Source organism: Dryobates pubescens, chromosome 3, assembly GCF_014839835.1.
Source record: "Dryobates pubescens isolate bDryPub1 chromosome 3, bDryPub1.pri, whole genome shotgun sequence".
Lineage (NCBI taxonomy): Eukaryota > Metazoa > Chordata > Aves > Piciformes > Picidae > Dryobates > Dryobates pubescens.
In genome coordinates this window covers 7,560,039-7,587,320 of record NC_071614.1, presented here as the reverse complement: position 1 = coordinate 7,587,320, position 27,282 = coordinate 7,560,039, and the positions used below count along the sequence as shown (strand labels likewise).

General features: G+C 46.5%; 1 protein-coding gene across 1 annotated transcript in view; it reads right to left on the bottom strand.

Annotated features, from left to right (window-relative positions):
* The window catches only part of NOL4 (nucleolar protein 4), a 174,918-nt gene extending 155,484 nt beyond the window's left edge, over nt 1-19,434 (bottom strand). The window contains exon 1 of the mRNA XM_054179636.1: nt 18,928-19,434. Coding sequence (XP_054035611.1) covers nt 18,928-19,194 — 267 coding nt within the window. The 5' untranslated portion in view covers nt 19,195-19,434. The remainder of the gene's footprint in view (nt 1-18,927) is intronic.
* Between the last annotated feature and the right edge of the window lie 7,848 nt (nt 19,435-27,282).

The window sequence follows — 27,282 nt, the reverse complement described above, 5'->3', positions numbered from 1 at the left end:
GAAGTAAAACAAAAAATAAGGTTGCTGCACTTCACTGGTTTTCCTACTGGATTTTCTGATGAGATGCTCCTGGGGGGTTTGCACACACCCACACCCACCCCACACCCTTTTTTTTTATTATTATCTCCTTGTTTCTGCTTGTAGTTTACAGACATTCCTTCTCTGTTCAGTGTGTCTGTTTCAGCACTGAAACAGAGGACAGCATACAGTCTAGCACCCTGTTCATTGTGTTCATCCTTCCCAGGCCTCAGTCACACTGGGCATGGTGAGTTACAGAGACAGACTCATCGAATCACAGACCCACAGAATAGTTTGGTTTGGAAGGGACCTTAAATATCATCTATTTCCAACTCCCCTGCGATGGTAGGGACACCATTCAACAAGATTAGGTTGCTCAAAGCCCACCCAGCCTGGCCTTGAACGATTCTAAGGATGGGGCATCCAAACCTCTCTGGGCAACCTGTTACACATAGAATCATAGAATCAATAAGGTTGGAAAAGACCTCCAAGATCATGAAGTCCAACCTGTCACCCAACCCTCATGACTACTAAACCATGGCCTCAAGTGCCACGTCCAATACCTTTTTGAACACCTCCAGGGACAGTGACTCCATCACCTCCCTGGGCAGCACATTCCAAAGGCTAACAACTCTCTCTGTGAAGAACTTTCTCCTCACCTCCACCCTAAACTTCCCCTGGTGCAGTTTGAGACTGTGTCCTCTTGTTCTGGTGCTGGTTGCCTGGGAGAAGAGACCAAGCCCCACCTGGCTATGACCTCCTTTCAGGTAGTTGTAGAGAGCAATAAGGTCTCCCCTGTCCCAGCACTCTCATAGGAAAAATAGGTCTTATTTCCAATCTAAATCTCCCCTCTTTCAGGTTAAAACCATCATCCCTTGTGATGTTGCAACAGACTCTGTTAAACAAATCATCCCCATCTCTCCCCTAAGTCCCCCTTAAGTACTGGAAAGCTACATAAGGTCTCTTTGGAGCCTTCAGTTCTCTCAGCCTGGCCTCACTGGAAGGGTGCTCCAGCGTTCTGACCATCTTTGTCTGACTCTCCTCTAGACTCACTCCAACGGGTCCATGTCCTTCCCACATTGCAGGTCCCTCAGCTTGATAACCAGCACTCCAGGTGGGGTCTCACCAGCACAGAGGAGAGGGGAAGAATCAGCTCCCTCAACCTGCTAGCTACACTGGTTTTGATGGTGGTGACAATCATAATGGTTTAGAAGGAACCATTACCATGGACTCAACCCAAGCTACATAAATTTTCTGAAGTCATGCTTTCAAGTTATTAATGCTGCAGATACTGTAGCAATTTATTTTGCTTTTTGGGTCCCAAAGAAGTCAACCTGTTGCTGGGGGTGGGGGGGGGGATTGCAAAGAAATAATGGCACTGGTGTTGCATTCATATTTGATCCTCCTGTGCTCCTGTGTTACAGCAGAAGGAATGCCTCCTGGCTGTGGTGAGATGGCACTTGGCATATAGGGTCTTCAGTGAGCCATTTACTAGAACCCTCTTCTTCTTCAGGGCTTGCTTGATGGTGCAACAAATTCTTGCAATCTTTTTCAGATTAGGCTTTTACAATCTGATTTGCAAACTTCAGAAACTGAAGCTTCCAGACTCATGTATTATGAAGTGGAGCTTTATACAATTTAAGATGTATTCAGTGCTCCTATCTCTGTAATTAAATTTTAGTCTGGTTTTGTTACTTTTAGCCCCTTCTGAAACGTTTCAAAGAGCTTACTAAGCATTATGTTGAAAGGCTTCTGCTTATATCTTCTATCACTCTTTCTCTGCTTTCCTATTTCTGGCCTTTGTTTTAAGAATAATTCTTTAACTGATGTTTGGATTAATGAAATAGAGGACAGAAAATCATTAAATTGCTTTGGAAAAAAACTAAGAAAAAACACACTAGGTTTGTTTCCTAGATTTTAAGTCTAGAGGGCCCACTTGGGATGTTTGCAGAGCTTAAAGTTCTCAAATATCAGCCTGCAAGACCATTTGTGGTTTATAACCCAATGGTATCCATCTCTACAATCACACTAACCACCAAAGGGCTGATAATGAAATACCCATGGGCCTTGAGAGACCCTGAGAACTGACAGGGAGCTGTTGCTGAGACTGACAGTCTCTCCTCTACAGATGTGGAGACTCCTAAATGATTTTTGCCTGATTTTTTTAACACAAGAGTTTTCAGGAGCATTTGACTGGAGATGGGATTTTTGAAGAAAAAAAATGACAAACACCATGGGACTCACCAGGAAACTGTAACAGTTGATAACTCTCTGTCTTTAAGCCATTTTAACATCTATAAAGAAAAGGCTTCCTGCTCTTTTTTTTGCATTACCACCTTTGGGATACAGATGCACTTTTGTGGTTAGCTTTTCACAAAGGGATTTAATTTTTATTTTCATGGGTGATGTCATTATTGGTCAGGTATTTTACCATCTATTTACACCTCAGCTGTGTTCTGTTAAAGGCAGTGGTACTTCATGACACACAATCCAGCATTTAGTGAAGCTAATAAAAAATCTTTTTTTCTCCTAGTACCTGGGGCTAAAGACATTCCTCCTATCCACCCCCTCCTCCCATTGCCTGGGCTGCCCTGATCAGTTACATGGAGGAAAGGATGCACAAGTCCTCTTCAGTGGGACAGACATGGCTTCAAAATGTATCAGATTAACATTTGCACACCAGGGACCCAAGAACACAGTTTCACAATTATATGTAAACCTTTTTATTGCCTGTAACAGCCAGCTTAGTACCTTGGTGGCCAGAAGTTGAGGAATGCTGCTTTTCAGCAATAGCTACAACTACACACTATGTTGCAGACCATGGAGCTATGCACACATGGTAAGAGAGTACCAGAGCTGGTAAGACAGAGGTGTTGAAGGGTGCTGGGTCCTGGCAAAAGGGTAAACACCAGCAGTGACTGTGGCACAGGGTTTTATTTCCATTCCCTGCACCTCAAGTCATGCCAACCACGACATGTCACTATTTACAGCAAGTATTTGTAGCTGCAGTGCCGCTGAGCAGCCCTACATCTGCCAGCAGGGTCTCATGTGGCATCACGTCATGGTACAATGAACTTACTTAAGAGACCTGGGGCTTGTTTGCAAAGACAAGGGCTTCCCTGAGTCAAACCGCTGCGATGTCCGCGGGCCGTATGGCCATAGTGCGGGCCCGCTGCGGCTGTCCGGTGCTGCCCTGATGGAGCCAGTACCAGCTGCACGGCCGCGCACACACACACACCCCAGCACCCGTCCTCTGTGGGGATCAGGGCAGGCTACCGTGGAAATCCACCCACACGACTGCTCCGGATACAGCAGGGTTCCGCCCACCCATCTCCAGCGCTAGCACTGTTCCGTCCGCCACCAGTGCCAGCAGTAATCTCCGCGCCGGGCAGGCACAGGGCGTTTGCTGCACGGAAAATACACGGCAGCTACTAATTTGACCTCACGTTATTATCTGACCCCGCGGGTGCTAGCTAATGCCTGCACGGGGCCGGCGGTGCCCGCTGCGGGGCCACAGGCCGAGCCGGGTCAGCTCCCCTCCGCCCCTGCCGACCGCAGCCCGGCCTCCGCAAGGCCAGTACCGCCTCGCAGCCTTCCCCGAGGGAGCCAGGCCGGGCTGCGGCGGGGAGCGAGGCAGGGGGAAGGCGACTGGCGAGGGGCGCCGGCCGGGCGTGAGCCCCTGGGCAGCGTCTCGGCGGTGGCTGCACAGGTACTGCCGCAGCCCGTCGCCATGGGAACGGCGCGGTGCGGCGGGGGGAGCCTGGACGGGCACGGCCGTCGCGGCCTCGGCACCGGCCCCCCCCCTCCGCGAGTGGGAGTGAAGAGCGGGTGTGCGTGTGTGTGTCCCGGAGGTATTTCACTGTTACCATAGGAACAGGCGGGGGGAGGCGATGGCGGCACAGCCGCACCCTCTCCCCCCTCCCCCGTGCCCTCAATGCCAGCCCAGGCTCTCAATCAATTAATGGAGCCGCAGCGGAGCCGGCACAGAGCAGAAGGAGGGGAGGGGGGGTGGAGCGGCAGCACTGCCCTCGCCCCGGCCCCTTCCTCGCCCCGCAGGGCAGCCCCCGCACCCAGCTGGCGCCGCGGCCCGGGATGCCTCCCGCGAGGCGGCCCCGGACCCTGGAAGCGGGCCCCCGAGAGGCGGCCCCGGGCAGATGGCCCCTCCGCAGCCATGCCGCTCCGCGCCCGCCACCTCTCCCCTATCGCCGGCAAGGTGTGCCCGGGGAGAGCCAGTGCGGAGCACCGGCCGGCACCCCCGGGGGACACCCGCAGCCTGTGAGGAGGGGGACGCACAACAACACCCCCCGCCCCGAGCCGCCCGACGCGGCGGTTGTTTACGGCACCATATGGCTGCAGGGGGAGGGGTGAGGGAAATGTCTGCCGGCTGCCGAACCGCCGCGCTCATTATGTCCGATGGAGTCACGGTCACCGCGTCGCCCGCCAGCACCCGCCCCGCCGACTTCCCGCACCGCAGCCCCGGCGGCGGCGGGGGACCGGGACACGCACACGCAGCCTGTCACCGCCTCAACCCCCGGCACACAGAAATTCTGGGGATAGCCCGTGTCCCGCAGCGGAGGGACGCAGAAAACCCTCTACTGCACGGGATGGCTTGAGCTCCAGGGAATAAAAGCACGGTGGCCGGAGAGGAAACATTCAGCCCCTTCCCCAAAGTCTGTCTCTGTTAAAATCCATGTATACCTTTTCTGTAAAGATGGACGTATGGGATATAGCTCTGTTTTGAATCACAACACTGCAATGCTTGAAGCAGAAAAGAAAGATACAGAATAAAAACATCACCAGTATTTTTTTGTGGTGTGGTCTGAGATGACAACCTGACCCATCCTAGGACATTTCTGTTAATGTCTGACACATATCAAGAGTTGGAATTGAAGTTCTGGGCATCAAATGCTGGAAGGAGATCCACAGCGATTAAAGCTGAGTTTTTTCTCAGGCAGTCATTCTTTCCCCAGTAATCCTCCTGCGCGGCGCTGATGGAGGCATGCTCGCTGCATCCTGCCTCTGGAGAGCTTGCTCGGCTAGAGGCAGGGGAAATGCTTTGAAATGGCTCATGGCTTTCCTCTCAATGATTCATAAGATAGGTGCTGAACCTCGGTATTATTAGAGAGATAAAATCCACAGACTATGGGCTCTGATAATAGGCAACTATACTGCTATCCATATTACCTTGTAAAATTGAAGTATTGATTTTTTCAAAGCATGGTTTGCTACTTAGCAGACCAATCCCACTCCCATTGTAGTCAGTGGGATTTTGCTATTGACTTTAGTGGGAAGAGGGTTTTGCCTTTAAAATGGTCTATTTCACATTATTATGGTAATGTCTTCCAGCAATTCTTAAAAATTGGTCGTCTTGACCCTGGACATTTAAAAAGATTAATGTACAAATTATTTCGGCTCAACTTACCTAATTTCTGCTCATGTCATGTCCAAAGTTTTGTTTAGATAAATAAGATAGATAGCATGGCTCCAGATGGTTGTGGGTGGATTGGGCCTAATAGATTCTCCAGTTACATGTTTTTAAGGGGTTTTGTTGTTGCTTGGTTTTTAATGTTACAGAAGCCTAGATTTAGCAACCCGTTTGTAGATCTCTTCTTGTGTGTGCAGCTTAGACTGTGTTTGGTTGCTCACCGAAATAGCAAGCCTTGCAAAGAATGATTAAAAATACTAAAATGCAGCCAGGACAGTGAGTGGTTCAGTTCAACTGATGTTACCCAAACGAGATGATCTCCTCCTGCCCATAGACAACGTACATCTGAATTCTGCCACCTACCCTTGGATTGGAATTCAGAACGAGAAACAGCAGGCCACCAGGTCTGGAAATAAAGGCCACACAAGGGAAAAAAAAATCATCTCTGCTTATTGGTAAATATCAATCTGGAGCAGCAAATACAAATGACAAGGACACAGGGAAAAGTGTAGCACTGTGGACATCAAATATATATAGGGCTATGACACAATAGCTAACACATTGCAGTTGCAAGGTTACTGTTGCACCTGCATTAAATATTTGCCTGTTTCCACAACCATGAGCTTTGTAGTGTCTAGCAGCATTCTGCTTAGCTACTTTCTGCTGTATCATGCTGTGATACTTATTGAATTAAATGTTGACTAACAAAAGTCCAATTTGAAATGAATGCTGAGGAACAGACATAAAATTTAGTCCAAATTTTGCTGAAATCAAATTTCCATGAAAACATGCCCCTTCCAAAATCCTGCTTCGTCTTCCTCACATTTTCCAGGCAGTTTTGTTTAGGTAGTTAAGATCTTAAGGCTGTTCTGGGCTTACAGGTGGCCAGCAGGTATGCTTAACTGCTTAAATACTGGTTTTGAAGATCAACAGTAGTTTTATTTCCAAATTAACAGGAAATATCAGCCTTCTTTTGCTTTGCTTACTTCATTATCTGCATTATTATTATTATTATTATTATTATTATTATTATTATTATTATTATTATTATTATTATTATTATTATCATCGTCATCATCATCATCATTATTATTAGTGTAACATGTGTTTTCTGGGCTTATTTCCCTTTCACCAGCCTCCACCTCTCCCAAAGCTGACTTTCTTGCTTTAGAATGAGCTCACAGGGAGCTATTAAGCCAAAGTTTGTTTATACTTGATTGGCTTTAACACTTCACTCCATTTGTTCTCTCATCTCGCTTTTCTTCCCCTCTTATTAGAAGCAGGATGGCTCTAATGCAAATATAGTTCAAAGAGACAGGGAAAAGGGAGATTCTCCCCATAGCAAAGGTCCTAATGCAATACCCACAGAAAAGGGAAAACACTCAAAAACAATCAACCAACCAACCTCAGCAGTGTAACTGAGGCTGAGTGCATGTGTTGTGTATGTTTAGTTGGGGAGGGGACAGGATGAGAGATGCACTTTCAATCTAAACTTAAACACATGTAATGTGTAGAGGCCCAAGATCAAGCTTGTTCTCCACTTTGGTTATTCCTTCCCTAAACAGCCAGAATATGGGGATTTCTGCAATGGAGAGCTGTCCACACAGTGCACTGCAGTGAGTGCATTGCAGAAGATTATAACCAAGGAGATGAGAGCAGGGTGCTGAATTTGGCCTTGCTGTAATGAATCCTTTCTAGGTATTTTTATACATTTGAGAAACGTGTCTATACACCGGTCAAGCACTGGGATATACTGTGGCAAAACTGGATAGCAGTTACAGGTAAATTGTTCTTTATAAACAGAAAAACTTCATCTGAACATATCCTACTGAGAATTTAGTCATTGCTTTTCAGTTAACCAACACCAACTGATCATCTGCACATGGTGGATGCTTTGTGGCTGGACTCCTCCCTCAGGCACTGGCTATTACAAAGCCCAAGCATCACCCAAGGACTGCATCCTGTCTTCAAAAGAGGGACACAGTCTTTGTGCCAAAAAAAATTAATCACAGACCTTCTGCTGGTCCTATCCCGGGAGGAGACTTCAGGCAGTGCAATTTAAGATGACTGGCCCTTCAAAGCCTCACAGATTTCACCAGCTTGACTCCTTCCAAGTTCCTATAGTTACAGTTTTTCAGCTCTTTTGTAGGTCTGTTTGTTCCCTCCTTGGGTCTGTTCGGCAAATGAGTAATTCAAAGTATTTTCACATAACCAGCTATGTTGTGGTTTATTTATTTGCCTGCTTTCAAATGACAGCAAGCATAATGCAAATGTGATGTATTTTTGAAGGCTGTGCACGTGAAAATGTTTGTGACTTTATTAAGAATCATTTCTTTTTTAAATGATGGTAATTACCTATAAATTCTTCAAAGTTCAACAATAAGTAACAGAAAAGACGTAGCTCTTTAGAATTCTATTAATTAAAATGTCCTGTCTATGCTTATTAATAATCTTCTATTTAAAATGTTGGTTTTTTTTTTTCCTATTCAGTTCTGAAATCAGCCCTTTTGGTTCAAGTTGAAAATGTAAGGTGCCATTAGGAATACAGGTAAAACAATCTTTGCAGTTGCACAGTTGCCTCAAAGTCTGATGCAGCTTGCCAAAATTGAGCTGATCTGAAGAGAGTAATACAAGAATTTGCTATACAGATTGGCAGTTAAAAAGGAATAAAACAGTCTTGCTTTAACCAGCCTTATTTACCCCTAGACCTAGCTTGCTTTATATTGCTTTATTTTTGCTTCAGTGCAAATTTAACTCCCTGAAAGCTCGCCACATGGCCAGTTCAACTCTCAGTTACACCAAAACAGTGATAAACCAGGTTTTATGCACTGGTAAAACACAGCAGAGGACATGTATAGGTTCTCTGGAAAATGCAGGGTCAAAATGCAGGGAGTTTACAATATATACACCTTTCTGAGAAGTTCTGGGTTGTTGGGTTTGTTGGGGGGGGGGGGGTTTCTGCATCCATACAGAATTTACTATCCCATCTCCTTGTTGGACAAGCCCAAATTGAGACAAGAAGGGGTAAATAGATGCTGTCTGCCTGAACTACAGGTTTCAGCTGGATGCCTGGAACTGGAATATAGCACTCATTAAAAGAAGGCTGAGCTGTTTGCTTGCTACAAATGAAATACTGTGGTATTATGGCAGCCATGGCCGTGGGGCTTTGCTGAACTCTCAGAATATAAAAAGATAAAGGTTATCAAAAGATGTCATAAAAAGAAAATATGACTAGGTCTAGATTAAGGGAGAAAAGAATGAGCTACATTCGTTTTTCTTTTCCACTGCAGTTTAAGAAATGCAATGGGACAAGTCATCTAATTATATACATGCCACACTTGCTGGTCAGACTGCTCAAAAGCATAGTCTTCCAGAAACTGTCATCATTTGAAGGAGCTAATTTCCTCTCACATTTGCAACTAATTCTCTAATAATTCTACTCCTTTTTTCCTTTTCTTCCCACCACAGCGAGAGTTTGGTGATAGTGGCAATAAATACAAACACACATACACATAAACATTAATAATCTACCACGAGGAGACAAAAAACACAGAGGTGAAAACAGCACAATACTTGTCATCACAAGCGGAGTAAATTGGAGCATGGAGGTGCTTCGTCACATTCTGTCTAAAACACAGTGATCTCATGCACTGCTCCACACAGGATAGTGCTGGAGCTCAGAAATGTGATGGTCTCCCTTCCTCCCTCCAGACTTAGTAATATCACTACAGCAACCACCTAGAGAACCTGCTACAGTCAAACTGAGTCCCAGTCTCCAAGGAAGTCTGTAGAAGATGTCTCAGAGCTCAGTAATTAGTAAATAAACAAATAAATCCTGAAACAAAATACAGTGCATAGAGGAGCATTGTGCAGTACATGACCAAATTCTTTTCCTCTGCTAGCTTTAGCCAGCTGAAGAACACCTAAAACTTAATAATCTGCTCATGAAACAAAAGCCTGAATGCTGAGACCACCAGCAATACTGACATGCAGTACAAAGGGGAAGGGATGGGAAAATGCTGGGATTTCACCACGTTCTACAAGTCTTTCCTTGTGTTGACTGCATGGGAGAGACCTGGGGAGATGCTGCCAGACACCAGCTAACAGCAAGGCAGCAAGTAAGTGCCATCACCAACTCCTGTGGCTCCCAGGGGAAGAGAGAAGTGCAGCAGTATGACCTTGTCCTCACTTCTGCTCCAGCCAGCAAAGCTGAACTGATGTAAAGAGCATGCTACATCCTTAGGAGAGCCACAGAGCTATCACTCTCTTGTAAAATCCTGAGGAGAAATTTTGACTGAATCAATCAGAGTTTCTCCAGGGGCTGCAATGCAGACTTTCCATTCCAAAGACTATGGGCTATAAAACAATGGCCTAGCTTTGAATCACCTTTTGAGGTGGTGGTCAAAGGAGTCTTAGAAGATGGAACAGGATTAAAAAGGGTGGGTGCTGAATTTTCTCTCTCTGCTATTCATCAGTATTTACACCACACCATTTCTCTCAGCTTCCTTCTCCATCTTTACCTGTCTGGTTTCTACTGTGCATGTTCTCTGGACATTCATCTTTCTGGGTGACATAACCATTAAAATCTATTTCACTTATAAGTACCTCTTTTCTTTAATTAGCTTAGTTACCTTTCCTGGACCTTTCATCTGTTGTGACCTTCTACAGATGAGGTAAATACACTAAGCATGTTATTAAAAGGCAAGGGCATAGCATTTAATTAACAAGAAGAATAAGTTTTCAATATTATTCTCTGTACTTTTCCTAATGCCTATTTTTGCTACCCTCACTATGCTTGTTGAAGATACGCTTATTGATTTGTTTGAAATGATTCCTAAATATCTCCCTTGGGAGGTTATACTAATTCTATACATTTTAATTGTGATTTTAAACGTGATTGAAAAGCTTAAATTCTTCCTTTCCCTTCAAAAAGCTCATGTCACAATGGCATAAAATGTAAATTATCTGGCAGTGGTCTGTAGGGAATTATGCCTGCCATGAATTCTCCTTTTTTTCCCTTTGTTATGATATTTCTATTTTCCCTCCCAATTCTTCCTTGACTTGCTTAACCTAATTAATTTGCATTTCCATCCAGTGTTGAAACTCTCTCATTTGTCTGGGCTTTATGTGTGTCTGTGTACCCATACATACTTGTGTGTGTGTGTGTGTACACACACTGAACTGTGTTCCTATCACTCTAGAGTGCTTCCTATGGCTTCCCACCTCCATCCCAGCTTTAATTTGTCAACATAGCCAGTTTCAACCCCGCTCAGCATCAGACTGGTTTCATTTCTGAAGGAATCCAGAACCAACTTTTTACCTGAAAACTATTTACAGGACTTTTGAGCACAACAGGTTAGAGGAACATAATTAACCCTTATCAACTCCAAACTAGTTGCACCAGCCAGGTGTGGTTCACATTGACACTTAACAACTCTATTTTTAATGATTTGCTTATTGATTTTTTTTCTTCCTGGTGTTGAAATATTGTTCATTGGTCTGTCATTTCTAAGTACTATCTCTACCACCTTCCCCCCACACACACACCCCTTTCTAGTACATTTTTGCCCATCCTCCAGTATCATTGCCATAGATAGTGGCAAGTGATGTATTTTAATAATATTTTAGTTCCTCCATTCTGAAGTTCTTTAGTATTCTATATTAGTTCTGGTGATGCACTATGATTTAATATCTTGCTTTGCCATCACCTCTTTCTTTTTATTCCTCTTACTTCTGACCATTCTTCAGTTTTATCACCTGAAAAAAAAATGTAAACCCAAGTCAAGCATTTCCTCATCACCCACAACAGAGAAGATACACACTGAGAAATGAAGTTCTGTTAAACCTTTTTGTCCTCCTTATCTTCCATACCATATCTCTTCTTCTCCTACTGTATCTAAATACTTGAGTAATTACTTGCTTGTTACTCATCTTCTATCAGCTCAGGGTAGTAAGCATTAGTGCATTCACAGGTCTGATTTCCTATATGCCACCACAATCCTGCTTTATCCTACAGATAGGTTATGATTTAGTGGCAGCTGCTTCCGCTCTGGATCTTCCTTGAACAAAAACTTCCTACAGAATCCTCCTGGCAGTATTGGCAGTGGTATGTGTAAGTCCAGAGGCAACGGAGAACAGGTACAAGACATACTCATTTTAAAATGACTACAGAGAGTAAGACTTGTAAGTCATTTAATTGCAAGTGATCTCACCTCATCAATCTTCTTAAGTACAGTCAAAATGTGTTAGCATCCATCTCTTGCTGCATCAGAAACTTTGGGGGAGCAACACTTACAGAACTTTCAGACCCACAGATCTTATTGGCCATATGCTATATAAAGCCTCTCCTTTCCCAGAGGAGCTTAATTACAGGCTCTCAAGTGAAAAAGGTTGAATGGCTTTTTCATCCTAGCCTCAAGTAGGTCATTTCATAAAAAATTTGTCCTTCTTAGTCTATACAGAATATTTCTGAAAAAAAACCAAAAACCAAACCAAAGCAAACAAGCAAAAACCCCAAAGCCACGTGTCTTCACTTGAGGTTAGCTCTAACATAGATCAGATTTATTAAGTAAAATAGCCCCTTAAGTTGAAGACTAACAGATACAACTAAATGGTTCAAACCCTACAATTCAATTTCCACAACCAGCTGTAATCCCTGCAGATGCACATAGTAACTGTCAGGCTTTGCAGCTTGCAGAGTTATTGAATAAGCAGTTAGAAGCCTGTACAACTGTCTGTGATGAAGCTGATCACGAAGAAAAGCCATCTGCATCCAAGAAGAATGTTCAATGCCATAGCTTGTAGCAAGGCTTTCCTGGATATTGGCAGTGCCTGCCTGCGTATTTGTTGTTTATAAACCATTAAAAAAACCACCTTGCTAGTGGAAACATAAGGTTTTGAGGCTCCTCTATTTAAAAAGAAAAAACCAACAACAATAATCTCAGAAAGCTACAGGATCACTTTCAGTGCTGCTGCAGGACAATGCAAACAACTCTCAGACACCAACTAATATCTCCTGAGTTTTCTAAATCCAAAGAGGCTTCTGGCACATCCAAAATGACACATACAAGATAAAAACATCTCTTACATCCTGGAAATCTCCACTTATTTGGGGGGCTGTGTTGACCAGAATCAATCTACTCAACAAGGGATGCTCAGTGGTGCATAGGAGGGGCACAATCTGGTATCATCCTCCTGGAAAGTGTTTCCTGCCACTTTGTCTCATGCTTTTTCTCCACATCTACCTTATTCAGATCTCTCTTCAATATCTGCCCTGCTTGTTTTGTTTCTCTTTTACCAGCAAACTCTCAACAGGCTTATCCTGCATACGTACAGGGAAAGATCAGGACATAAATAGCTTCCTTCAGACAAAGCCCCAACAGCTACTGGTTGCCTCCTTTCAACAGCAGCTCAAAACTCATGGTTCAATGTCAGCCAATTTGAATTTATTTCTGTAGTGTAAAATGAAATTTGAATCACTAACTCCCACATTCATCCAGCACTAGCGGTAGCCCCCTTCCCCCAGAGGCTTGTGTTCATGGTAAGCCTTCTCTACACAAGGCTTTCTGTGTAGTCTCTACAGAATGTGTTTCCTTTTCTTCTGGAGCAAGAGCAATGGTGATCACCCTACAAGTTAGAGAACAAAACTTTATCCATTAGAAGATCAGAAAAGGTCCTGTCATGCTGTACTAATATCCATCATCCATTTTGGCACTAGCCAGCTAGCAAATGCCAGCTCCATTTCCCACTGATCACACAGCTGGGTGGCCACAGAAGCAACATTCAGTACATCTTAAGAAAATCAGGACTGAAGTGCCTGAGATGGAGTCCCCACCATGCTGCACCATGACTGAATCCAGTGCAGCTTCACTGGTAAGAGGCTGAGGGTAAGACGATGAAGAACCAAGTACACTATCATCAGCAAAGGTTCACTGCAGCATGAAAATCAAGCTGTGAGGTTTTATTTTGGATCACCAGAAAGAACTGGGCTTCTAAGCTACAAGCCTGGCCTTTACCAGAGGACAGCACTGCATCTGTCATCCTGTCTCATTGCATGCATGGGATGGATCTACCACTAGCAGGTTTTGTTATGGTACTGCTACACTCTATTTCATGTTTCTAAAGTAACATTAACAGTTTCTAGTTTTACAGAAGTAGACATTTCAAATGATCCCTTTTTAAAGAATGTGCTGTCTTTGGCTCCTGTGCCTTGGGAACATTGTAGCTCAACATTGTTACCAGGAGATCTCCGCTTCTCTCATTCCCTTTCTCTCTCACACACGTGGAGATGGTGTCTTGCATATGCCCACTTTAACATTTCTACATTTCAGGACAGAGATAGTCTCTTTTTTCATGAACACTTCACTGAAAGCTTGCACTAACTGTTGCCAACTAAACCAGTTTTGTTCCATCTGCTGTGACCATTTTCCAGCACTGTCTGATTCACCAGCATCTCTCCTCACCGCGTCCAGCGGATCTGCAAATGGCAGGGCAGAGGCTGTGGGTAAGAGGAGGAAAGGAAGCCCTGCAGACCTGAGCAGGGCTTGAGGAAAATGCAGTGGGCAGTTAAAATGAGATGGACATGGCAGGGCTCAAATAGTGCTGCTGAGCCTGGAAGGTGCATTTAACAGGACTGTAAACTACTGCAGAATTGTACCTTGGGATAAATTATAGCTCACCCTCAGCATCACCTTTCCATGGTACTTACTGCCATTATGTGCTGGCAGTTCAGTAGGCTGCAGAGCTACCAGTATGTATTTGACAAGCACTTTTATATTTGACAAACACTTTTGTATTGATGGCTACAGAAAAAAAAAAATTGAGAGAAATGCACTGCATATTTTCAGACTGCTAGAAAATATCCTAAAATAAAGACCAATTTAAAATATCATTTAAAGCACCACATAGAGGCAATTTATATGGTGACCTGTTTCTTTCCTTCATAAACAAAGTCATGTATATAAAATCAAGCAAACCATAAACTCACGTGTCCATCTACTATTCTACATCACTAACCAACACTAACAAGAGGTGGGCTGGGATACAGCCTGTTCCACAGAGCCGACTGGCCTGTAATTTTAAGCACTAAATCCTGTAATTAGGTTCAGCAGTGCAGCCCTGCACCTGCAGAGAGCCTCACTGGTCTGCTAGTGGCAATCCAGGGTGTACCAGATTCTCCTGGAGGATCTACAGATTTAACTGAACAGCATTGGGGCTTGGAAGTTCATCCTTATGCTTGCAGGTGGAAAATATACCAGAAGACACAGGAAAATTCATACATTGGCCTTGTGATTTCATTAAAGTAAGTGGAGTCATTCAAAATGGATCCTGACATAAAAGCAATCTGAACTTGGCCTTTGAGATTATCCTCTCTTAGTTTGGTAATACTGTGTAATGTCTGTATTTGAGAGGCATCCTGCAGTCATCTTAGCCCTTCTCTTTTAAAGGAAAGTTCTGCTTAGAATCCACTGCTACAGCTTGGACCACTATTTTCTAACTTGCTTTTAACATCATCACCAATTTGAGGAGCCATATTTGTGCCTATGGACAACCTCAAGCAAGAGAATGAAAGATGGTGAAAAGAAATTTGTTTTCAAGTTGGCACTCAATAAGCAGTTCCAGTTAAAGAACTGTGCAGAAAATACACACACAAGGGGAAAAAAAAAAAAAAGAGAGACTCCACCATAAAATTCATGTACATGGCTAGGAAAGATATTACACCACAAATATTAGCTCTATGACTCCTCATGGATTGTGAGTACCAACCATTAAAAGTTTATACTGTCAGCCATTTGGCATATTGCTGGCCTCACTAGGATGCATATAGGAATACCTTACTGTGTGTTGTCCCACTCTGGACTTAAAATGGCTGTTTCACAGGGGATGTTGTTGCCTGGTGACCAAAAGTGCATCTCCTAGGCCACAGAGGGATGTGACCATTCAGAAATTGATTTGTTCCTGTTGCTCTTGAGGAGACCATACCCGTAAAACAGATTAAGCCAGCACATAATCATCTATGCATTCTCCTTTCTGTCATGCTTAAACTTGATATTGAAGACAGGCCTGTGATTTTGAGCTACTTACCAACCAGGCAAGGCACAAACAGAATAATACCTCTTGTGCTACTGCCCACAGAATATGAAAGTAGACCAAGCCTCAGCTACCGTGAGACTGCAAGACACCCCTGCTTCAATTAAGTCTGTGTTGTACATCTAGCCTGTTCCAGTGCAACCTCCCAGTTGCTATCAGGCTCTCTTTCTTTCATTAGAATCAAGTAGTTAATTAGCCCCAGCCTGTCCTCTCTCCTTCTCTCTTTCCCTTTAACGCAGCAGTAATGATGTCTAATTACCAGCAGCAGTGGATTACAGCACCATCAGGAGCAAATCTCTCTGGCTGACAGCAAAGCTGAGCAGCAAATCTTAAAGCTTCAAGGAGAGAATAATTCCTAATGAAGTATTTGAATATTTGCCTATTTTTGACCAGCTTGTGACTATAGAGTCCAACTTGTAATTTCATCCATCCTGTTACTGCAGAGGGAGTGCTCATGCTGCCAGCAGTGATTAATTTTAAATTGAAATTACTTTTACCTATGGTGAGATCAAGTGATGGACAAGAAGAGGGAGGAGGGAGAGACTCACAGTTCAGGGATCTGTCACTGTGTGTGGGTCTCTCTGTGAACAGGACAAATTCAAAAGTATGGGATAGCAAAGAGAGAGGGAAAAAAAACACAAACCAACAAACCCAAACAATAAGCCAGTGGGGATGTTTCTTAATGGTCATAAATTAATAAACTCATAAATAATTACTAAGAGTTAAAGAAATTAGTGTAGGCTTTTAAGGCTTATCAACAATTGCTACCTGATGAAAATCCCCCTGTAACTTATCATTCCTGTCTGGATGAAATCCTAGGCCTCTGGAAGTCAATAGGAGCTTTGTCACTAGGGTTTTTCTGGGACAGGGGCTGCATCCCTACTCTGTCAGAAGACTTGTGAGCTTCTGGCGACCTGGCAGGCACTGTCCCTGCCCTGACAACAGAACTTACAAACCACTGCCACCCTATGGGTCATCTTAAATACTCCTCTGCCTTTTGTCATGGGACAGTGACACCAGACTTGTGGCTTTAGGAAGAGGGAAGCATTTGATTCTCAGGGCTGAATGTTGCATGAGAATGCTGAGTATCACCTTTACTCATTTATCTTGGACAACAGATTTATGTTGGCCAACAGGAGGAAATTTTACCTACATGCAAGACCTTTTCTCTAAGGGCTTATGTGTCATTGTTCATGTACAGATATCCAGGAACTGCTCACAGATAGGTCATGCTGACTTTCCTTTCTTGATTTTATTAGCAGGCATCCTTATTTTATTAGTGTGCCTGCTTGGCTGCTTATGCGATCTAAAGGCAGTTACTTCTATATGAATATAAATACCTATATAGGGATATAGAGACATTCACAATTGAAAGCATGATTCCCCCCAAAAGACCAACAAGGCTCTCAATCTATGACTGAAATTGCTGTAGGGGGGTGGGGGGGGGAGGAAAAAAGTTGATTATTTGATCTGAAAATAAAACAGAAGAAGGGGATGTGAGGTGGGACTTCAGGCAAAGGTGAGAGAGAACAGACAAGCTGATCATCACTGAGTCTTGTGTTTCAGAAGCTCAGAACAGTACTTAATTCTTGAATTCCATTGTGTAAAATTAAGGTTAACCTTTTTATTTAGTAGTGTGGTCAGTGTCATTTTTAAAAACAGTGGATTTGCTTGCAGTTTTGAACTGGCAGTGGAAAGAACAGTCTTAGGAATAACCAACTGATCTTGCCTATTTGGCTCTCCAAAATTATTTCAATGAGCAGAAATGATATTAAAGATACTGACCTAAGGGGAGAACTCTGCTTCAAACAACATTTGTGTTATAAATTTTATCTACAGGACCCTCTGGGTCAGCAGTGAGCAGTCAGTCACCTAATGGCAGAACAGAAATTTGCCCAATAACCTGAATCTATAGGCAGACCTAGAACACTCTGGTAAATAAAAACCATCAAGAGAAAACAAACTCCAACCATCAAGTGGAAACAAACTCCATCCAGAGCTTCTCTTTTACTTTCAAGCTTCGTATTTGTCAACTCCTTACAGTTGTTTCCCCACCTCTACCTCCTCAAAGCCATGACAGCACTGATGACAAGGGGGCAAAATAGGAGCCAGCCCCTGGGAATGCCCAGGTTTGTGACTTCAGCGAGGCAGAGCAGCAGATTTCCCCGGCATCCTACGTCACAACCCAACCCAGAATACTTTCCAAGAAGCCCCCTTTGCTGCGCCACCCAGCAACCTTCCCGTTAGGACAGAATAAGCTGCCAGTCCTCGGGAAGAAAAAAAAAAAAAAGAAAGGAGGAGAGAATATTGCTCATCCGAGCCAAATGCCCAGGCAGGAATATTTTTAATTGCCGGGTTTCCTTTCTCAGCTTCCCCTCCCCACCCGCCCCACGCACACAGACAAAAGAAGCTTAGCTTTCGTGACCCGGAGCATAAGTAAGAATAATGATACATTAAGAGAGTTCAATAGGCAAAACCTACTTGCAGCCAACAGTCCCCATCTTCTCAAATAGGGAAATGTGTCGCTTCTCCCACCACCGAGCAGAGCAGCTCCCCCGCTGCCCGCCCTGCGCCGGGCTCGGCGGCTGCTGCCGGGGGATGCTGCTGCCGGGGGATGCTGCTGCCGGGGATGCTGCTGCCGGGGGATGCTGCCCTGGCAGCGCATCACGCCGAGCTTTAGGTCTTATGGCTGCGACCTCAGCAAGAGGAACAGAAATGCAGCCCTCCTCCGGGCATGCGGAACCCCCTCTCCCTTTGTTGAGCATCCTTCTCTCCCCGCCACCACTACAACCGCAGCTGCCGCTTCCCTTCGCCAGCCCGGGCACGTTCGTGCCTCTCGGTGGCTCCGGGGCTTCAGGGCTAACAATTAAAATAATAAAAATAATGTAAAAAAAACCAAAACCAAACAACCGACCGATATCCCGGGGAAACACCCGCGCCCCCACCCCCCCACCCCCCCAAATCACCGGCGGGCGCCTCGCCTGGCTTTGTGCCAGGCAGGCTCTACCCCCCCCACCCCCACCCCAGTGCGCTACTGATCGGCCCCGCCGCTACCCTGGGCGGCGGGCCCCGGCACAATGGCCGGAGCGGCGGCGGCGGGACAATAGCCCACCCCGCACACCCGCCGCGGTGGCCCGGGCTGGGGGGGGAACACACACGGGGAGGAGAACGACACCGAGCCGGCTGGGTGTGTTGTGCGCACGATCGCTTTAAATAAAGGGAGCCACAAAGACCTAGGCGGTGTATAATGTGACAGGCAAACGCAACATGGTGATGATGACTTGGGGGAAGAGGGAGGAAGGAGCCAACTGTGGCTGCGGCTCCCCCTGTGCCTCTCGCTCCCGGAGCGGGCTGCAGCGGCCGACATAGAACAAGGAAGACAATTCTCTACTAACCGTGGTTTTGACTGGCACGTACAGCACTTGCTTCCCTCCTCCAGCACCACCACTGACCTCGTCCGAGTTGCCGAGCTGGAAGCCTTTAGATTTGACCCAGAATTTGAATTTGGCATTATCCGTGGAGCTCGACTCGGAGCCGTTCAGGAGCTGGACGATCCGGTCGTATTTTTTACGGGTCACCGTCTTGGTTTTTCCTGAGTCCCCGTAAGTCCTGAGGCACCAGTCTTGAAACTGGCGGTACATGTCCCGGTCGCTGCTCTCCATAATCTCCTAGTACACACTCGCACACATGCACACGCCGGGGCGCACACACACACACACACACACACGGCCGGACGGCCGGACAGACAGGCACACACCGACACACCGACACACGCACACGCCGCCCCGAAGCGGGCCGGGGTGCGGGGCTGGGCCGCCCCGCCGCACTTTGCACCTGTTCACCCAGCGCTCATGAAAAATGCATCCAGCTCCGAGCGGAGCGAAGGAGGTCCCGGAGCAGGCAGATCCCAGCGGGTTTTTTTTTTTGGGGTGGGTTTTTTTTTTTTTTTTTGTGTTGTGGTGCTGGGAGGGGGGGGGGGAGGGGGGGGAAGGGGGAATAGGGGGGGCCGGGAGGGGGATGGGTGAAGGGGGGGCAGCGATCAATTCAATAGTGTGGCAATGTTCTCCTTCATGATTTTTTTTTCACAGGAGGCAAAACGGGTCTGGTGAAGGCTCCTCTTATCCTTCCACTGTACGTGATCAGTCTCTTTAATAATTGTGCGAGGCAGGACTATCCCACTGGCTCCAGCAGCGTCTTACCCGGAGAGGGTTCGGGCAGATAAATAATTAAAATCCAATCCCTCGGCTTAGCGAAGAGAAAAGAAAATATTGACTCGGATCCTTCTTCTGTTCCATACATCAGCTGCACCCGGATTCACTCTGGATAGTGCAGGTGTAAGGAAAAAAAAAAAGATAGAGAATGAAGGGATAAAAAGCGCCCCCTCCTCCGCCCCAGCAGCCCTGGGCTGCCTTCTGGAAGGGCTCTAGCTCTGTCCTGGAGGGCTGTGCCTCTCCTGAAGCCGCCTCGCCACGCAGGATGGAGGAAGCACTGAAGGGCAAACTGGTCTCTTTGCTCCCCCTTTATTCCACGGCTGGGCAGCTTCGCTTTAGATATCCCCGCTCCGGGCATGAAGGTACTGAAAAGAAAGAAAGTTCTTACCTGCTATTTTCTAAGCCTAATATATCCGATCCGCATTTTAAGTATCTATTTTTTAATTAAAAAAAAATAAAATAAAATGAACAGTCTGTGAGCATCTCACTTCCTCATATTCAGTCCCACTGAATTTCCAGATACCTTTGGAGGAATTTTCCTCTATTTACTGAGCAATCCCAGCAGATGATGGAGAAAAAAATTAAAATAAAACCAAAACCGAACCACTAAAGCAGCTCTATAGGAGCCAGGCTCGGATACTGGACCAGAGGAGAGCGAGCTCAGTCCCAGGAGGATGTTGGTAGAGGAGAGGAGGCGGCTCTCGATTGCTCTGCCAGTGTAATGATGGTGCTCACACATGTAGGACTCCTCGGGTACGGGGTATCCTTTGGTCTCTGGGCTAAACTGGCTACAATGCATTCAAGTAAGTTTGCGTGCGGATGCTGAGCAAAACCCCCCTTTTTCAGAGGGTGGAGAAGAAGAAGAAAAAAGCGATCTTGATTTCCCACCCCCCGTCTCTTTGCCAGTTTCAGCTCACGCCGGAGATTTCCGCGCTCCCCCCGGCCGCACCAAGCAGGACACTCCTTCCACGGGGGGAAGCCGCCGCAGCTCCGCTTCCTCTCGTCTCCTCTCCGCAGCCGCGCCCGTCCGCGCCTCCTCCGCCATCCAGTGCCCGGCTCCGCGCCCCTGTCCACAGCCGGCACCTCCGCGGCTGGGGCACGACTCCCACCCGGACCCGGCCAAGGGCTGCGCCGCTCCGGGAGCCCGCGCCCTGCCGTGCTCTGCAGCTCCGCTCCCCGCGCTGTGCTCCACGGCGGGCTGGCGGTGGCGGTGGCGGCGGCGGTGGCGCACCGGGCCGGGCCCAGCGCCGCTCCGCGCCCCCCCCCCGCGCCCTGATTGGCCGCCGGGACAAAAGTTTCTGTGGCGACGGCGGCGCGGCGCGGTGACGGGCAGCGCTGTCCCATGTCGGGATGGCGCGGCGGGGCGCGGGGGCTGGCGCGGTGATGGGCAGCTCTGTCCCATGTCGGGATGGGGCGGACCCAGGCGCGGGCCGCCGGGGAGGGAGACACCGGGGGTGAGGGGGAAGCGGCGAGGGCAGCGTTTCCATGGCGATGTCTCCGGGCGCAGCACCCCCCCCACCCCGGCTCGCAGACGGAGCGAGCGGATCAGCTGACACATCATTAGCTTAGGACCTAATTATTGCTTATTGGAGCAAGAAACGCGCGCAGGGCCGCGGCGGGGGGCTAGCCGCCTCCACGCCCCCGATGGGCATCCGTCCGTCCGCCCCCGGCCCCGCTCTGTTCCCTCCGCCCGCGCATGCCGGCGGAGCGGGGGAGGAGCACCGCGCACTTTGCGCCGCACCGGTCGGCTGGGTTGCGGCGGGCCCGGGTTAGGGGGGGGGGTCGCTGCCGGGACACGTGGTGGCCGCCGGCCGGGCTACCCCTTGGAAACGGAGAGAGCCAAGCCCCTTCTCAGCGGCCACCTCCTCCGCTTCTCCGCTCCCGCCTGGCGGAGCGGAGGGCCGCACTCACCCAGGGCACCCCCCGCCTGTGCTCCCCGCATCTCCCGGCGCCTCCGGGACTCTCCGCGCAACACGGCACCGGTGGGCGCAGCGGGCGGGGGCCGGGGCCGGCCAGAGCGGCGGCACCGCACCCCGGGCTGTGCCGGGGTCCGCGCTCCGCGTCCCCGCAGCCGTAGGTCGCTTTCTTGTGCCGCGTCAACGGCGCGGCCATGGGCTGGGAGGGAAGACCGAAATGAACGGAACACAACCGCATGCCCTTTGCACTCCTGCTGAGCTGAAATGAAGCGGCAGTGGGGTGCCCGATCTCTATTTCGGTGTCCTCGGCAGAAACCTTGCTTGTGCCGGGCTTTTCAGGGGCCTGAAAGGAGCCAGTGCAAAGACAGATGGAGATCTTCCCTGCCCAGGTTTGGCCAGTGGTGAGCACCCTCCACTTTCACCGCCTTGCACCCCGCAGGAGGAGGCTGCCATGGGCTGTGGGGCCCACAAAACTGTCCATGCCAAACCTGGACTTCTAGTACCAAAAAAAGAGGGTGCTAAGAGAGCCAGGATAAGTTCTTCATGACCCAGGCAGACCACACTGGTCCATTGGGCTGGCCTCATGTGTGGGCACATCAACCTGGCTTCCATCTCCCACCTGACTGGGAGACAGACTGCCAAACCCAAATCTCTCCTACTGTCTCCCTCTCCTCTCTCATTCTCTCCCCAGTCTCTGCTTTTCTGCTACAGACATACCACCACTGCAGACACGGGCGAAGCCAGGTGAAGACTTGTTTAAAAGCAGCATGCTGAAGGGTGTTAGTGTTTCCTGGCATCTGTTACACCTGAGCAGACAAGCTGGCACAATGGGTGGAGGAAAGCAGGACTTAGAGATAACCCAAGGAGGCCTGGGACTTTTTGTTGGCCCCACGGGCCGTAAATTCTCTTGGCAACCCTGTTTTGGTGTTTGAGGAGCACATGACTCCTGTCCATCACAGGATCTGGAGGAAAGGCAGTAACAAAGGAACTGCTGTGAAGAAGGGAAATGAGGGGAACCTTGCTGAACCCTCACCCAGCAGGCTTCATGAGATGTAACATTAATGTGTCATTATATCTGCATTTAGAAAGAGGGTCATAGCAGGGACTGGGCTGCACTGCCAAACAGTTCTGTCAGATAATTGTTCTCAAACCAGCCTCCCACAGAGGGTCTCAGTAACTTCCCTATCACACTGATACTGTCCTGTGCTTGAATCCAGTTACCTCACAAAAAAAAAAAAAGAAGTGGAAGGAAGATGAGCATAGCCAGGAGAGGTGATCCAGACAGCTACAGCATGGATGAGTGAAATAAGCAGGAGCGCTTCAGTCTATCAGAAAATAATTCCTTACCCAGGAGTATCTCTTTGGTATTCAGCAGAGACAAATTCCTAAACTCTGTCAATTTGGACCATGCCTTAAAAAGCCCAGAAATAGTATTATTATTTTTTTCCAACTGCTTAATGCCAGGAGAGAGAACAAACAAAAAGCGGATGAAAACCAACTGTGATGTAGAGTGGGGATGGGCGAGTAGAGACTGGGATAACGTTTAACTCAGCTGGATTTGTTTCTTTGGTTTACAGTTGGGATTTTGATTGGCGTTGGTGGAAGGTATGGATGTTTCATTAGTTATTCCATTAAATTCCTTGGGCAGAAGTCCTAGGAGCATCCTGGAACCCTACCATGCCAGGCAGTGGATCAGCACAGGACACAAAAATGGTGCTTGCCATGCAGGATTTGTGATCTAAATATGGCCAATAGAATAGTACAGGACTGCACTTTATATAAGTACACAGTGGAGAATACATTTGCATAACCTACACTCATTACTTAGGTCCACATATATATATGTCTATAGTATTCTCAGCAGAATTGATATGATGAATTTAGAAGGCAGAGTGTTAATCTTCAATTTTTAAATCATCTGGGGCTCTGAAATTAGGACTATAAAATCATATTTAAATGAGGAGAATTGCGTGAGGTTAGGTTCACTGCTCTGTGTTTTGGGGTACCAGACCGAACAGAATAAGAGAGTCAGGAATCTCCTTGCAATGGAAAGGCTTTGCACAGACCCTCCTTCTGTCAGGACTTCTAGTGACAGCCCATTACGCTTCTGAACTTGAAGAACTGCTTTAGCATCCTTGGGGAGAGGGCTGTGTCAGTCCTTCAATGCCATGGACTGAGGCTCTTGTGTGTGCTGCAGAAGTTGCTTGCCTTTGCCAGAAAGCAAAAGTTTCTGGTTTGGAGACAGCCTTCCTTCAGCAAATCTGTGCCTTTCTGGGTTGTTTGCTCTGCAGCCAGACCCAAACAATACAACACCAACAGATGTGTGAACTTTTCCATTCAGTGTACTGAAGTGTTAGTTGCAAATGGGAGTTTGGGTGATTTAGATTGCCTCATGTGCATCAGGCCATGAAAGAGGTTTAAAATACATCATGAAGAAGTTGTAAATATTGGATTGTTGGAATTATCAGCTCTATTGCTCTGGCAATAGGAACTGAAGCAGAATGGGGCCTGATGTCTCTCATTACTGTTACCAGTGCTTCAAGATGAAATTACATTGTGGTGATGCCGTAGCACTGAGTCCACAGAAAAAGCTGAGAAGACACTTTCATGATTTTAAAACTTGCTGATTTTTTAATTTTTTTTTTTCCAGCAGGCTTTTGGCTGAAATCTGTTACCTGATCTCTGCCAAAGAGGAGTGTTAGAAAACATGCACCATGATATTTCCACACGGTGCTTGTTACGGAGTTTTTGGATGGTTGAGGGTAGCCTTTGAGAGTAAGAGTTTCTGGGCTCTTCAGTTCTCTGCTCACCAACATAGTCAGAAAGAAGGATTGTCAGACTTCTGACTTGCCAGGTCGGTGAGTTTGGATGGAGAGTCCACTTTCTGTGCAGACTGAAACCCTGCCATTCTGAACTGAGAGAAGATGTGCTGAGAAACCGCGGCTCCAAATGCTGTACTTTCAGCTGCACACCTGCTAGAACTTTTCCTCTCTCTTGGAGAGATTTCAGTGAGAGTCTTTTGTCATGTCCTTCACAGCCCAGTGATGGCTGTACTGATGAGCACTGCTGGCCCTAACACTTGTCTGTGGAGGCAGAAGTCAGCATTCATGCACTGCATGGGCTTGTCTGGACTATCTTCCTGTGGCTGCAGGTACCTGAGCAGTTGGATGATCAGTCACCTCATTACATTTAGGGAGGTAGGACTGCTGTGACATGGCTTCCATGAGGAGATACTGTTCAAACTACTGATATTACTGGCACTAGAGAGTTCTTAGTGATCACTCCAAGGTGTTTGCTGCTTAGAAGCTCAGAAAGTAGAGAGGTGGATACTTGGTGGGATTAATGTATGAAATCTGCAAGTGTGTATGAAATCTGCCTCCTGGGTTATCTACTGTGAGCTAGCATGGAGCAAAGCCTAAGTTGTTCATTATTGTTGGGTATAAAGTCATTCTCTGTTGTTTCCAGTTCCAATATTCTCTTTTTTCCTTTTTTTTTTTTTTTTTTTCTATTATCTCTTTTTTTCCCCTGTAGATTTGGTCAGTTACTGCTGAGTTTGGAAAATGAAGAGGGGGCAGACCCAGGCAATGACTTGGAGATGGATTGTAAGAACATACTCGGTTGCTTTGGAAGGAAAAGGCTGTATGGTCCTGGGCTTCTAAAGAAAGAGGAGAGTGGTGCTGTAACTCTGGTTAGGAATGTTTCACAAAGAGCAACCTTGATGACACTGATGAGAATACTATTGAGAAATAGTCCATCTTTGCCTTTTAACAGTCTTGTTTGGAGGCATTTGGAATCTTTCATGGAAAATACTCAAACTCACTTGCCCTTTACTGCAGTTAGAAAAATTCAGGCTCAGCTTCAACCTACAAAGCTGCTTTGCTTTAAGTAGCAGGTCTGCAAAACATAACTTCACGTGTTTCTTTTACCCTGTGCTTTATTACAGGAATATTTGTATGAAAACAGAGTCTTTGTTTAAAAGTTCCTGCTTCTTATTCATCACAGCTCGTTGGGTTGGAAGCAATTACAATACCCTCTACAGAAGGCTCCACTCCCTCAGAGCAGGAAAATATAAGCAAGAAATAGACAAACTTTTAAGAATCCAAGCTCTTGTTTTCATGCAAGTGTCCTCTTTTGCTTGATAATAAAGAAGGGAAAAGGGAATAAATATGTAACATGCAGTGGGGAGAGGGGGGGAAAAAAGAGACTGTTTCAAATGTGCCAAGGTTTGTATATGGGCATAGAATGTTTTTTAACGTTATAATGAGGCCTTACATTCAACTTGGCTTGCTTTTATCCTAACAGAGAAGGTGTGGAAAAAAAGGATTATATTTTTTTTTTACCATTTTGTGTGTGTGTGTCTATGATTTTTTATCCTTTTTACAGGTAATTTATCTTTCCCAGCTACAGTAACACTAATATAAGCCAGCCGCAGGAATATCACCCACTGTGTTGTCTAAACCAAGCCAGGACACATAAGGCAGTGCTGAAAATGCTAGCAACCTATCTCTGTTAGTGTTCTCAACTTCATTGTGAAGGAAGGGGGGATGGCTGGAAATTTTTCCAGAAGGTTCCAGGTACAGCTCTACAGCATCATGTCAGGCACCACTAGACTGAGCCAACAGCGGAGCAGAGTGTGGTTAACCAGCTGGCACTGTCCTTACAACAGCAGGAAACTGTGGAGGAAGAGAAAAGAATTACTCAATCTGAAATATTTGGCAGAATACAACATTAATCCCCCTCGAGTATAAAATACCATCCACATTTTTCTTTTGCATCAGCAGCCAAAGGGTCCTCCCACCACTTCACAACATTGAAGACATTGCTAGCTAAAGACTAAGACAGAAGAAACAAGTTATCACCTTGTAGAATCATAACATTTGGGTTGGAAAAGACCTTTAAGATCATCGAGTCCAACTATTATCTAACTACCAAGTCTGGTGCTAAACCATGTCCCTCAGCACCTCAGCACCACATCTATGCATCTCCTCATGTGGCAGATGCATCTTCCTTCACTATCTTAGAGTTTGTAGCTTCTTGACCTAACTGATCCTACTTCATAGGCACAATTTGTTCAAAGTGCTTCCCAAATTGTGCCACTGTAGTTTTAATATTAGCAAGGTATGCTCTTTAGATGAAAACACCATGTGCTTTTTGCAGTTACATGTGTGGGGTCATAGAATAGAATAGAATAGAACAGAATAGAATAGAATAGAATAGAAGAGAGGAGAAGAGAAGAGAATAGAATTAACCAGGTTTGAAAAGACCTTCGAGATCATCAAGTCCAACCTATCACCCAACACCATCTAATCAACTAAACCATGGCACAAAGCACCCAATCCAGTCTCTTCCTAAACACCTCCAGTGATGCTTACTCCACCACCTCCCTGGGCAGCACATTCCAATGGCCAATCACTCTTTCTGTGAAGAACTTCTTCCTAACATCCAGCCTAAACCTCCCCTGGTGCAGCTTGAGACTATCTCCTCTTGTTCTGGTGCTGATTGCCTGGGAGAAGAGAGCAACCCCTACCTGGCTACAACCTCCCTTCAGGTAGTTGTAGACAGCAATAAGGTTTCCTCTGAGCCTCCTCTTCTCCAGGCTAAGCAACCCCAGCTCCCTCAGCCT